Source organism: Nilaparvata lugens, chromosome 7, assembly GCF_014356525.2.
Source record: "Nilaparvata lugens isolate BPH chromosome 7, ASM1435652v1, whole genome shotgun sequence".
In the NCBI taxonomy this organism is placed as follows: Eukaryota; Metazoa; Arthropoda; class Insecta; order Hemiptera; family Delphacidae; genus Nilaparvata; species Nilaparvata lugens.
The window spans coordinates 19,591,660-19,605,526 of NC_052510.1; the positions used below are offsets into that span (position 1 = coordinate 19,591,660).

Here is a 13,867-nt window from a genome sequence, read left to right on the forward strand (position 1 = left end):
ACGTAATGCCTTATAGCTGTTCCCACTATTTGAAAACACTTAAATCAAATTTTATTCTCTTCAAGAAACAGTTCCCAAAATAATGTAAAATACATCGCATTGCCCACAAAAATAAACAATAGTAATACAATAATTCACAAACACAAAAACCACGAAATAACCAATACTAATTTATTATTATTAAATAATAATAATAATTTATTATTACCACGAAATCACGAGAGAAAAACCAGGGTAAATCGTCAGGGTATTTAGTAGTATATCACTATGGTTTGTCTTTCAATAATCATATTATATTCATCAGCATTCAAACAATTGTATCATCATATTTCTTTCCAACTAATCATAGATATTGATTCTACAATGTGATGTGTGTTCCGACTCCATATTGATTTCTGTGAAACGCTTTATTTTGTATTTTTCTGTGTGACTATTGTATGTTTTATGTTTCCTGATGACTATGTATATGACAGGTATGTCACTGTAAGTTGAAAAATATTAAGGAATACATTTAATAAGTCATATATTTTATTATTTATCTGTTTTGTACTCGAAAAATATCTACATCGTAATTACATTAATTTATTGACAGGTTTAATCTCTATTGATTTTTCACATTGTTTTTTTATTAGATTCTATGTTTAATTTTCTAAACTGTTCATTGATGTTTCAGAACCTTGGTTTTATTTCGGAGTCAAGGGTGATGGTGGAATTGCTGCACATTTCCCCTCTCAAATTCCAGTTCAGCTTCTCTCCACTAGCCTCCAACAACCCGAAACTGGCGTCACCGGTCGTTAGCCAATCCTACATATCCGATGCGTTGTCCCTCCTACTAGACAATATAGCACCGTCTCTCAATGAGATCAAGAGCGTCAAGATTAAGTAAGTAATATGTTATAATTTTAAATTATTCACATAGATGTCAAATAAAAGCAGAGATGAACGAAATAATCTAGTTTCCTTAAATAAATAAATAATATAGTTTCCTTACTCTATGATAAAAGTAACGAAATTTCCATGTTTTATTTATTTATTTATTCATTGATAGATAAAATATCATTCTCAACTATGAATGATTGGGAAAGGAACAAATTTGGATAGAAATTGTCCAAAAATAGGTTATGTTTATCACTTTATAAGTTTTGTACAATTTTCAGTCCAAAAATATATATATAAACTAGGAATTTAGAATTTTGGTTTTCATAATAATATATTATCAATCTCTTGTAGATAGAGACACATAATGATCATTGATAATTGTTTCTTCTTATTTAATTTTTCTTTTACTCTAGTATTTTTTTGGAATGATGAAATTTGATCCTATTGATAATGGTATGATAACCAAAACTAGTTTCTTGTTAGTTCAGTAAATAAGTTTCTGAAGTTAATCAAGTCGTCCTATTCAAAATGAATTGAACTTTCTGAAACAGCATATTGTAATTTACCTTGGAAATCTACATTAATAAATAAATCAAATCTCTAATGTAATCCAATCTGTTTACAGAACGGCTCTATGCGAAATACGAGGTCGTGTCTACAGCTTTGAAAACCTATGGAAGGATTGCACTCTTCATTACTGGAGTCAACTGATGCAACAATTGAATGTACTCGTTTTGGGAGTTGACGTTCTCGGCAACCTCTACTCACCCGTTCCGGATTTCACTCAAGGACTGGGTGATCTATTCTATGAACCTCCTTTTGTAAGTTCCTCTCTCACAAATTTGGTTTTGATCATTCATTTTTATGGATTCTCTTGTTAGAGAAATCCCAGTGTGTCTTGAAAACTTGGTCTACAAGACCATTATAGAATGGAGTAAATTCTTCATTTGATGACGTGGCGAGGTTTGAGCAGTAATGTCCTATTTGCCTATTTGTTCTAATTAATTATAAAGTTCTACATTACTCATCTATTCACACTTTTGCAGGGCTCCTGTGATAGTCCCGAAGAATTTTCTGAAGGACTCAGTCATGGTGCTCAAATCATAATGGGTCATTACTTGGGAGTGAGCAACGTCGTCTCTCTGATTACCTGTGCTCTAACCAACCACAGCCATGTAATCAGTTTTGAAGATGACTTCAAACGGGTAAGCTAACATATTCAATTCAAATACTTAAATTGAGATAATTATGCAATTCATGGTAAATTTCAATCATTATTAATATTCATAGGCTATCTTGTTTGTTTTTTATTTGTTTCCTTATGTAGTATTCTATTCTACTGTAGTTTCCCTATGGTTATATGTTTCTAGTATTTTTTCACAATAATTCTTAATAGCAATCAATATCTTATTTCTCCTGATTTTTCATACTTCTCAAAAAATAACTTATTTAAAATTATTGTAATAAAACAAGTAATGGGAATAATAAGTGGGGAAATAACAATTGAGTTCTTCATCGAACAAACAAGTACCTAATGGAATAAAACAAATCAAGGGATTCTGAGAAATTAGATTCAACTTTAAAATCAATTAAAATATTCTTATGACATCTTGTGATATTTCAATATATTTGAAATTAAATTAAGCACTTTTAATGAGATTAAAAGCTTGGATTGGGAAGAGGAAGCAATGCCAGTTTTCCTAAATTTATTCTACTTCATTCTTTTTTCTGAAATACATTGATTTCAAAAGCATATAATGCAGAAGAAAGCATTAAAAAATAATAATGAATTAAACCCTAACCTGAAATTCGCCTGCAGAGTGATAGCTCAAACCTTGAGATATGACTACCTAACAACAGCTTTGTCTTCATCAATTTCCAGTATTTTTATTTATCTTTATTCTTGGTAAATATTTAATTTTGTTTGAAAAAAATTGTTTCACCTGCTATTTATTTACTGTTCAACAGAAACGAAGGTTTTTGATGTGCCTACACCAAACAAGTGATCTGCCTGAGCCAATACTTACAGCGAGTAAAACTTTCAAACTTGGAGTGTCGTTGGGATTGTCAGGGATTGTCATGAAATCTATGTCGGGTGAGTGAAAAATCAAGACATTCATTCATTAGTCTGAACCTTAACATAATTTCATGACAGTAACAGAATTCAGCAACTTTTTCGATCCACATGAAGACTGTTTAATAGACATATCATGAACCACAAAAAACCAACTTAGATTATTAATTCACCTGCTGTACAAAGTAGCAATAAACAGGATATCACTTTATGATGATAAAATTGTTCAAGGCTTTATCGCACCTCTCATCGAGACATATCATGTACAGTATTCTAATTCAAAACCTAGAAATAAAACACTATGACTAATATTTAAACAACTGAAAGTGAAAGGTCTTGTATAACGAATATAAGAATACAGTTATTAATGTTTATAAGAATACTTTTCTAGAAGCATCGTATTCTTTGTACTAGATGTATCAAATGGTTATATAAATGACAATGATTCAATAACAATCAACTATCCAACTGTCTCTTAAAAAATTCAATTTTTATAGTCATCAGTTGAATAAAATCGTTGATATGAATTGATACGTATTGATATACTATGGGGCATAGTTTCAAAAAGTGTCCTATTATAATCAATAGATATTTATTATCTAACATGGTCTGCTACAAGTGTAGCATACAATTGTCATTCAAGTTTCTTGCAACTTACCTCCTATCAGCGATGATACCTATCAAACTATCAACTATGATAGTTTATGAAGCCTATCATACTATCAAACTCATACCTATCAGCGATGATATTGAGCTAGATATTCATACTAACACGTTAATTTATTGAATGATTCAATTCATTCAATGGAAACTTGTTTTGTCGAATTTGAGTACATAATCTCCAAGTCTCAAATCAAATAAGAGGTTTTATTAATTTTACTCCACAAAATGGTAAAAGTACAATATTATAGCATAATAATAATAATATGTAATTCAAAGTTGAATTCTTGAACTAACCAGTACATTCAAACTAATACATTTCCTTTAAGAACTTCATACAGAAATTAGCAATTTCAATATTAAATATTGAAAACATCTCATCAACCACCAGTAAAGAAAAAACATATGTTATTTGAATCGATGTTTTCTTGTAGTTTCTTAGTATTAATTTCCTTATTTAGTTCCCTATAGTTCCCATATTTCCATGTGAATCCCACACATCCCTGTTCAAATGTTCAATGTTCAGTTTTCAGTGTCTAATAATTGTTTAGCATGCTCTACTTGATGTTATCACTTCAACTGTACATAAACCATGTAGATCGTAAATTTGTATTTTATTTAGCCTATTAGTGTGTATGTAATACAATTTTGAGACTGCTTTCCCATCCCATCAATATTATAATTACGTGTACGTTTCATTAAATGTTTTTTATTTTTTCCTTTTCAGTTGTAATGTGTGCAATAACCTTTGTTTATTTTAATCTTCACATTGCAAGCAGGACAACACATGTACCCCAGTCATCTCACAGGTATGTCCTAGTTGTTGACCCCTCAGCATATTGCACCAATATTAATACGTCTCAAAGAATGGAGTTCAAGCTATCTCTAATACTGGATTAATAGTACAATTAATCTATGCTCCTTACATAGTACCAAAAGAAATTCAGTAATCAAGTTATAAATTATCAAGAGAATTCTTAGAATCAGTTATCAGAATCCATCACTTCGAAAGTCAATTCTCAATATTCTAATTGAAACCATGCATTGTGCTTGACAAATCAACTAACGAAAAATAATTCACAATAAATTTGTTTTTTTTTTGTTTTTTTAAGAAGTTGTTCTTAGTGCCGGTTGCACAAAAACCAGTTCTAAATTTTAACCGTGATTAATTCCACGAGAACCAATCAGAGAAGCCTTCTTTTCAAAAACGCCTTCTCTGATTGGTTCTTGTGGAATTAATCACGGTTAAAATGTTGGCTTTTGTGCAACCGGGCCTGTGTCTTAGTCTGAGGTTGAGCTTTAACCGTTTCAAATATTGACATTCATAATAAACGTTTTTCTCTCATGGAATTGAAAAATGTATCTTTTATTTAGAGAAAATTCATTCAATAATGATCATTCCACTGCAAACTGATTTTTACGCATGTTTTTTATAGCTTCCAACATTTTCCTTAAAAAAATGTTGATATTCTTTTTTCCAATTTTCTACGACTTCATTATTTAATTTTTATTTTTCTATTTTCTTCATAGTATTATATTATGTGATAATGTGATTTTATCAATATTGTAATGATTTTCTCTTTTCTGTTTCATATTTCTCTTCTCAGTAAATAAATGAGTAGTCCCTTACGATTGAATGAGTAGCATGCTAGAACTTGTTTGATACAAGTTTGCGCTGTATTCCCTTCTTCTGTGATCCCTGATAATTTATTGATTTCAGTATTCTCTCGTGACTACTTCTTTATTTTCTTATTTGTCATTTCTCATTACGCATGAAACTTGAAGCTTGCTAGTGCATTTTAGCAATTGCTGCCTAATACTAATATGCACTGATAACAGTATGAATGTAGTGAAGACTATCTCAGCTATTGAATGCATGTTACTAGCTTACTGGTACTTAAATTCGCTTCTTATTTCATCTAGTTCGATCCACATGAAAATTTATTACGAATTAATGATGTAATCACATGAGTTTCTGTGTTGTACTGAAAGTGATATTGTGGTAGATATCCATATTTGATAGAATGGCTTAGTTATTTACAACCACTTCACTATAACTTATTTGGTTTTTTTTTAATTTATTTATTTATCACATTGTGTACAAATACTTAAACATGACGAAAGGCACAACAGGCTCATGCCCAAAACTGTCCCATTTCCAATTTATATACTATACTGTCCAAATATTTTTTTTAATAAGTAATTTGACAACTTCAATTCATTTTATCCAAGTGTCGAAATTTCTGACCATTGTGATCATTAAGTAGCCTTTTCACAAATAGTTTAGTAGACTTATCTTTGTCGAACTCAAACTGTTTTAGACTTATTGGAATCGTATTTGACAGGCTCGCAACAAGATGGGGTTGAAGGATTCTTCAGAGGCTCCGGAAAAGGACTGATGGGTTTGCTCACCAAGCCGACTGGCAGTGTTATCAATTGTGTGGCAATGGCAACTGATGGAATAAAACGGTTAGTAGAAAACAATTTTTATAGTTCAATAGATAAATTCATAAAATTAATTAATTGTAATAATAATGTAGAATATGTCAATTATAGAAAATAACTAGTGATATAGAAAATAACCTTGTAATATTTTTGAATTAAACACGACTAGTTTCGACATTCATCTCATTCTCAACTGTTCTTCTTTCAACATAAATTTCGAAACTAGTCGTGTTTAATTTTAAAATATTACAAAGGTACTAGTTATTTTCTTTAATTTTTGAACATTCAAGTAGTCCTATTTCATTAGTTTATTAGGTTTTTCGGAAATGACTGGCAACTTGAAAATTATATCTTTTAACTATATGTGAATAAAAATTGATTATTATTCTCATCAAATAATAATGGATTTTTTTAGAGCTTCTGAGATGGGTGAGGATCTTGTCCTAAGAGCACGTCTTCCAAGATATCTCAATCCTTACATGGTGAGTAGAATCATAGAATAAGAATCGTAATCTTTTTTCTTTTCTCTGTGATACAGTATTTCTGTTTATTTCGACCATTTTCCTCTTTCAAAGATCTTTGGGATACCATGTTCGTGTTCCTTTTTAATGCATTAACGATTTTCGTAGAGATTAACATTATTTTCTCATGAATTGAATAAAATCCACCTAATTGTTATTGAATCCCTTAAAGACTTCTGCTGTGTCTGTGTCTACTTATTTGGTTTTAAACTGAATTAATAATTATTATTTTAATTCCATTAGCATTGTTATGGTGTAATATCTTCCAAATACAATTAGAAAAGTGTAGAATCCAATATCAAAGTAGTATTTAGTTGGTATTTGTAGAAACTCATGAATGGAAAACTGGATGCAAACAAGATTATTTTGTTTATAGAGATCTGAATTCATCATTATTGCTTCATTCATTTATTTTTACAGTGAACACTGTTCATTAAAATTGATTATTATTGGGAGAGGAAAACAGGCAACCCATCTTTTCCCAAATTTGGACTATTCAAATTCAAAATAAAGTCATGATTAAATGTGAAATTTAAAAAATAATTTTGAATATAAAAAAATATATACAATATATTTCATGGTATATATATGGTGTTTCACATCCCAGGGATTTTTTCTTCTGTTCTGCAGTTGACAATGACAAACATATGAGAAATTGTGCCCAGTCTAGATTAGGTTTGTAGCATTTTCAACTGCTCTTCGCCACTCTCAGTCAGTAAAAGCATTCTACAAGGTCACCAGCTCATCTTGTTCTTCGTTTGGGGTGTCTAACACTCCAGAGTGTCTTTTACGTAGGACTTTATCAAATACTTTTATTACAAAGATTTACTTGCATTGACCACTAAGAATGTGGTATGGGATGATGGATCAGAGTGGAATAAATGCCATGATTCTCAACAACTTGAGGTTCTAAACAATAAAATGAAGAGACGTAAGTTTTTGATGAAGTTGTCATTGGCAATGATCAAGCCATTCCTTCAAACCAGATTAGGAGCTCCAACACTCAGGCGGAACATACGTACTTCTAAAATTATAAATATTTATAAGCAGTGCTTTACTTTCGATTTCTGTATGAACTTGGAACAAATATGATCAAGAAATGATTAATCATGGGCTAAGTACTTGTTTTCTCTATATTTTTCAAAGAAACATGCAAAATTAAATTGGGGTGTTCACCACCCCACTACTGTGTTAGCATGAAATAAGTTTGTCTCTTTAGAGTTAAATTTTAAATTGTTTATTTTGGCTTGCAGGGTATGAGGCCATTCTCAGTGTACGAAGCCACCGGAATGCAGCTATTAAATTGCCTGAGCAAAGGCCACTATGCTGATAGTGACACCTACTGGGCACACGCTGCTCTCTGTCCAGAGGGCAAATCTACTCTGCTCATCACTCTACAGTAAGTGAAGAATTCAATTCATTTGAAACAGTTTTATCAATACAGTTTTATCAATAAAAAAATTACCATGGATATTGTGCCATTATTTCGCCAATAATTTCGTAATGCATCTAAGGCGGGCTTCATACCGGCGCGATATTTCCAAGTGTATTAATTGCCGAGGAAATATCAACAAGATAAATGGCACGGGGGTTCATACAGCAAACGATAAATCGGCACGGAGGGAAACAATGATTCATCATTTCTGAATTCTGAACAGGTTTGTGACTTCACTCACAAGTCAGCATCCGTTGAATGAGGAGGATGGTTGTTATTTGTAGGTAATGCTGACAGTTTATGATGAACCTCGAAAAAATCGCAAGCGATTCATCGCTAGGACCGACAGCAAGCAACACTCGAGGTGATTTTTCCTGTTCTGAGAAGTTGAAAGTTGCGCCGATGTAGACCAGTTTTATCGCCACTCATTACATAGTATTAGTCTGTGTGTATCGCGTGGGTGATAACACTAGGTAGAAATTGCCTGGGAAATATCAACCCGGTGTGAATCTCGCCTAAAGCATCCGTAAAGTAAGTAGCCGGTCTAATAATCAAGAGAACCCGAAATCGAATCTCGTCCGGGGTAAAAGTTTTTGACCACATCACAATCAAATAGATACGGCCACCCCGTCTTCCGGAGGAGACGATAAGCCGTCTGTCCCGACTACCTGAAAAGTAGTCGTCATCTCCCATCATCATCCCTCTCACTCATTACCCACGCACTAGCCTAAGAGCTTATGTGGGCATCACCCTCAGTATTATTATTATTTTGCTTGAAAATGTGAGTGAATTAGATTATTGACATTACGCCTCTTCCTCTACATCCTCACTATACTGTTACCCTTAATAGAATTTAGAAGAGTGTCGCTTCTAAAAAGACTAGTGTAGCACAAAAAATGTCATTAACCAATTCAATTCGTTTTTTCAGGAGGGTACTTCTTGTGGAGAAATGCAGACTGTGGGGAGTTTGGGAGGTGGCTTGGGAGGTAAGGGTCGATGACATCATGGCTGTGCCCGATATTGCTGACAACAAACTCATCTTCAAAATTAGACAGGTTTGTGCCTTATTGTTGTTATTGCCACTATCAGAGACTAACCATTCATTGTATTTACTATTTCTCTGTGCCCTCATGTTGACGAATTGCTTGTAACGGAGTCACGAAGATAAAAGGGACAATAATATTGTTGTGAAAGACAGGTCCATTAGATTAATCTAGTCATGTTTGAGTGAAATTTTAATATTTTTCAAGATTACTTTATATTTTGGTGATTTGATTTTGTGATTGAACTAAAAACAGTTGATAATAATTTTGGTTTGGGATTATGAGTGAATTAGATTATGAACATTAGGCTTGTACATAACCTCCAGAATTCTTATTATTTTTAATTAGGGTTAAAAATGGTTTTGGGTGAAGTTTCATCCCAAAGTTTGGGTGGAGTTTGCAATTAATTATTATTGTCAATATATGTATGAATAAAAGTGAATTCATGAAGATAGACTTCATCAATTAGGCGAAACAGGAGGCATTTTGTGATTCAGCAGACATCTTAGGGTTTTATTGGTTTTCATTGCAATATAAATGTTATTTCTATTGTATTTGTCAAGTCAATAAATATATTCAATTTCATTATTTGAAAACATTTTCAAAGCATAATTGATTGTTACAGGATGAAAGCTACAGTCTGTTCCTGGGTGAAGAACAGTTCATTCACAGCAAGGAAAGGAGTGTGCTCGAATGGTTGAAGAATAAAATTGAGACCGTTCTCATACTGAATATGGAAGAAAAACCTTGTCCATCCACTGAAATATGAAGTTGAACTTGGTCAACGTACATTGAACGGAATGAAGTTTCTCTACTAATAATCTAATCGGTTCACCGTAAGTGTATGGCAATTTCCATAATTTTCCATGTGGATAAGTTACCTGGGGGATTTGAATGGTTGATAGAAAATAATTGAATTTTTGTGCAGGGAATTGGATTAATCAATTCTATTAAAATGTCTTGGATACTCCAACATGTGAAGTATAATGATTCTTTCTTTTTTTTAGGTATGAAACTAGTGATCTATGATTTTATGATCATTTCACTTCACGCTCACATGTAAAGTATAATGATTCTTTGTTTTTTTAGGTATGAAACTAGTGATCTATGATTTTATCATCATTTCATTTCACTCCCACGTGTGAAGTATAATGATTCTTTGTTTTTTTAGGTATGAAACTAGTGAGCTATGATTTTATAATCATAGTTGAAAAATTATATATTTAATTTGGTCCTTGATAATTAGTAATGCAAATATTTGTTTTTGTTCTTTACGAGAGTTTAAAATATCCTTTTCACAAAAATATCAATTTGTTTGGTATTGATAACTTATTGTATTGAATACCGTAGCTGTATTCCTTCATCATCTTTTAATTACTTCATTTCAACTTTAGCAAGAACACAACTAAAAATATGGAAAATAATTCATTTTTAGAAACTCTAACCATTATAATTGGTTGTTATTTCAGCCATTGACAATGAGCAAAAATATTGACATTTTAATATGAACATGAACATCATCTAAATTATTGGTAAGTGTTGTCAATCCAAATTAATAAGGAATATAAATTTCAGAAACATACAGTGAGATGAGTACAATAATAAGATTTAAATATTATTACAATATTATTTTGATCAGTTCATTTCTCTACTAATTTCGTTTTTCAAAGTTTATTAAAAAACTTGTCATGTTTAAGCCCTCTAAACGTATAGCAGACGAAATATCAACAAAGTCTTATAAAGCTCGATAAACTTATAAAAAACTACAGTACTTTTCAATTTTTTGAAACCATTATAGCATATTTCATATAAAATCTGTCGTAATAATAACCTTGCTATTCCAAATAGAACAATTTATTAAAAGGTATCACAATAAGTATTATTGGATTCAATATACGAATGGATAGCATTGGATATATATATTAAATGATATTGGATATATACCTCAACAATTACTAAATCATATTTCCTGTATAAAGAATTTAGTCAATTTGAAATTTTTAAAACATGAGACTGATTTCAATATGAGACATCTTGTCATTCATTATTGTAAAAAATGGATTGTAATCTTGTAATAGATACATACATAACCATGAAAATTCACTCTTAATTATTAATTTTGAAATAATTTTCTTTTGTATTTTTTTGTATGTTGTATTACCGTACATATTAAACAATATTGGTAATTATAATAAAATGATCACAGGTACTAATGTATTTACTTATCAATCTGAAATTCTTTATTGTATGGACAACTCTGATAATAATCAAATTTACTTTGTCCAACTCATACAGAATATTACATAACTCAACAGAATCTATGTATCTGCTTATGACTAGAACAATTTAGTTAGTATTTGTCATTAATATAAGTAATACCCATAATTTATACTTATTGGCGTAAATCTAGTCAATGGAAAGCTGTCACCTAATATTAATGTAGCTTAATAGATCAGCAACTACAAAGAAAACAACTATGCTATGACTCAAATTCAGTTAATTAGATACGTGTCTCCTACGATTTTTCTGTAATACCTATTATTTCATGCATTTATTCAAGTTTTATTATTCAATTTTGACTTTAATGTTGTATCTAAATACATAAGAGTTGAATGTTTATCTCGGACTCTCTTATATATGTTTTATGGTTTTAGTTGATTTTATGCTGACATTTGTGGATTCTATAATAGAGAATCCTATAGGATATGCCAATCAGGGCACTAGCAATATTGAACTTCATATTCCTAGTCCAAACAATTTTTTTTCAACTCTGAGAAACTGTATCTTAAAAAGCTGATTAACAATAATTATTTTTCCTTACAAAATCACCCACTAAGGATATGATGGTGCTATTTATTTCCAGTAAATTTTCAATGACAAATTTTTGTCTAGCATACTAATATGTATTCTGCAACCATTTAAATTGAGTGCTATTATCAAGTGTTGCCTTGTTTTGTTTGTCATTGTCAAATTCACAAACCACATAATTACTTTTTCTTGTATAGTTAATCCTGTTTGTATCCAATTTACATTGTATTGATTCGAATTTATTAAGTTATTCTCCATCATGAGAGAGAAAAATTGGATGATGATGATGATGATAATAATAATAATAATTAATAATTGTTGAATGTCTATTAATCAATAGGTCAATGTTGAATGTGTATTAAGAGCAGCAACTTTGATCAATGTGCTAAGATTTATTGTATGATAGAGAGATTGTCTATTTTGCTACTGTTTGAGCATAAATAAGCTAGCGTTATGACTGTTATGTATGTATATAGCTGACAAACTGAAGCAAGTGAATGGACTGTAAATTATAATTATTGTTGGATATTAGAAATAGTATGGAATTATGTAAATAAATTAATCATCAAAATCAAATCGACTTGACTCTTGCTTTAGCTTGGAATCCAAACAAAAGTTGTGACCAATTATTATAATTAGAGAAAGGTGCACGAATATAAAGATTTGTACATCAGATTTGCTTTCACTCATAATTTTGTAAAATAAAACAGCCAAACTGAAGAACTTGGAAAGCTGCACAACACACTTGTTGCAAAAATAGAACTTTGCACTCTAGTCTAGTGGATGATCGCCCTTGCAGATAGAAACAAGTATTTGCGAAATTTTTCTTCCATTGAGAATTTCTAAGTTTTATTGATTAAGAGAGAACAGCAGCAAATAAATAATGTGATTTCTTGTGGATATGGATTTCCTAGTATGATTATATGATATTCATTATAGATATGGTTTTCTTGGTGCTAATTGAATTTAGAATGTCAAAAATTACAAGAATTTCCAAAATTGAAAAACTAATTTGAAATGAAAATTACTCTACAAGAGCACCATAAACATAGAAGAGGCATATGATCTTCAAGTTTCGAAACTCAATCAACTAATTTCGAGAATAAGAAATGACAATAATTATACCAGGTTAGCATAAGGTTAGAAGAGGTAGACTCATAAATTTTCATAATTGAAAAAAATGAATTTTAAAACTTCTACCATGGCATCAAAGACATAGAAGCGGTACTCTTCAATTTTCGAAATTTAAGGAACTATTTTAGAATCAGAAATGACAATAACTATTATAACAGGGTAGCATATAGAAATGGAAGAGGGGCTCATCAATTTTCAAAAAAAAAATAGAATCAGAAATAACTGAATTGCATTGAAGCAGCAAAAACAAAGATGTACTCTTCAACTTTGGAAATTTTAAATTGCAGTAAAGAATTGTAGGAGGGCAGAAGAGGGAGAGGTACACTCAACCGCTGCCTATGTTTGTGTATTACCTAACAATGACCCGACTGCCTCTTGATGATTCACTGACTGCCTACATGTTCTAGATCCAACATTCCACATATATTCAAATGAACTCTTGATCGTATAATAATAAAATTCTACAAAATTTCAAAACTTGATTCATGCTCATTTAGAAAGAGCATAAAAGTGTAAATTTCTTGAATGAAAGTGAAGTTTGTTATTTTTTTTTGATGGTTGAGTTTTCCTATTCTAGGTCCATCATTCAGTATCAATATCAAACTTGATTATCCATTCAGATTTCTTGGAAAAGTATGGTCAGAATCCAAGGGAAACCCTTTAGAAATTGTAGGTAAGCTGAAAAATAATTAAAAACCAAGCCTCGTGATACTGAAGTTTTTATTCCATGAATTCTAAATAAAAACTCAGACTCTATAAAAAGTGGTACAATAATACTTCTTATTAGGCGTTCATTCATAGTAACTAATGGACAAAATTAAAAAATAAAATTAAAAATCAGTCTTCAAACAAAAACAATAGCCTAAAT

At 30.9% G+C, this 13,867-nt stretch overlaps 1 protein-coding gene across 1 annotated transcript in view; it reads left to right on the forward strand.

Moving 5' to 3' along the window:
• The window catches only part of LOC111059115 (vacuolar protein sorting-associated protein 13A), a 93,796-nt gene extending 81,322 nt beyond the window's left edge, over window positions 1-12,474 (forward strand). Inside the window, exons 57-66 of the mRNA XM_039432290.1 lie at window positions 674-882; window positions 1,505-1,700; window positions 1,926-2,084; window positions 2,848-2,974; window positions 4,390-4,422; window positions 5,959-6,082; window positions 6,474-6,540; window positions 7,833-7,978; window positions 8,943-9,069; window positions 9,683-12,474. Coding sequence (XP_039288224.1) covers window positions 674-882; window positions 1,505-1,700; window positions 1,926-2,084; window positions 2,848-2,974; window positions 4,390-4,422; window positions 5,959-6,082; window positions 6,474-6,540; window positions 7,833-7,978; window positions 8,943-9,069; window positions 9,683-9,826 — 1,332 coding nt within the window. The 3' untranslated portion in view covers window positions 9,827-12,474. The remainder of the gene's footprint in view (window positions 1-673; window positions 883-1,504; window positions 1,701-1,925; window positions 2,085-2,847; window positions 2,975-4,389; window positions 4,423-5,958; window positions 6,083-6,473; window positions 6,541-7,832; window positions 7,979-8,942; window positions 9,070-9,682) is intronic.
• Window positions 12,475-13,867: the final 1,393 nt, after the last annotated feature.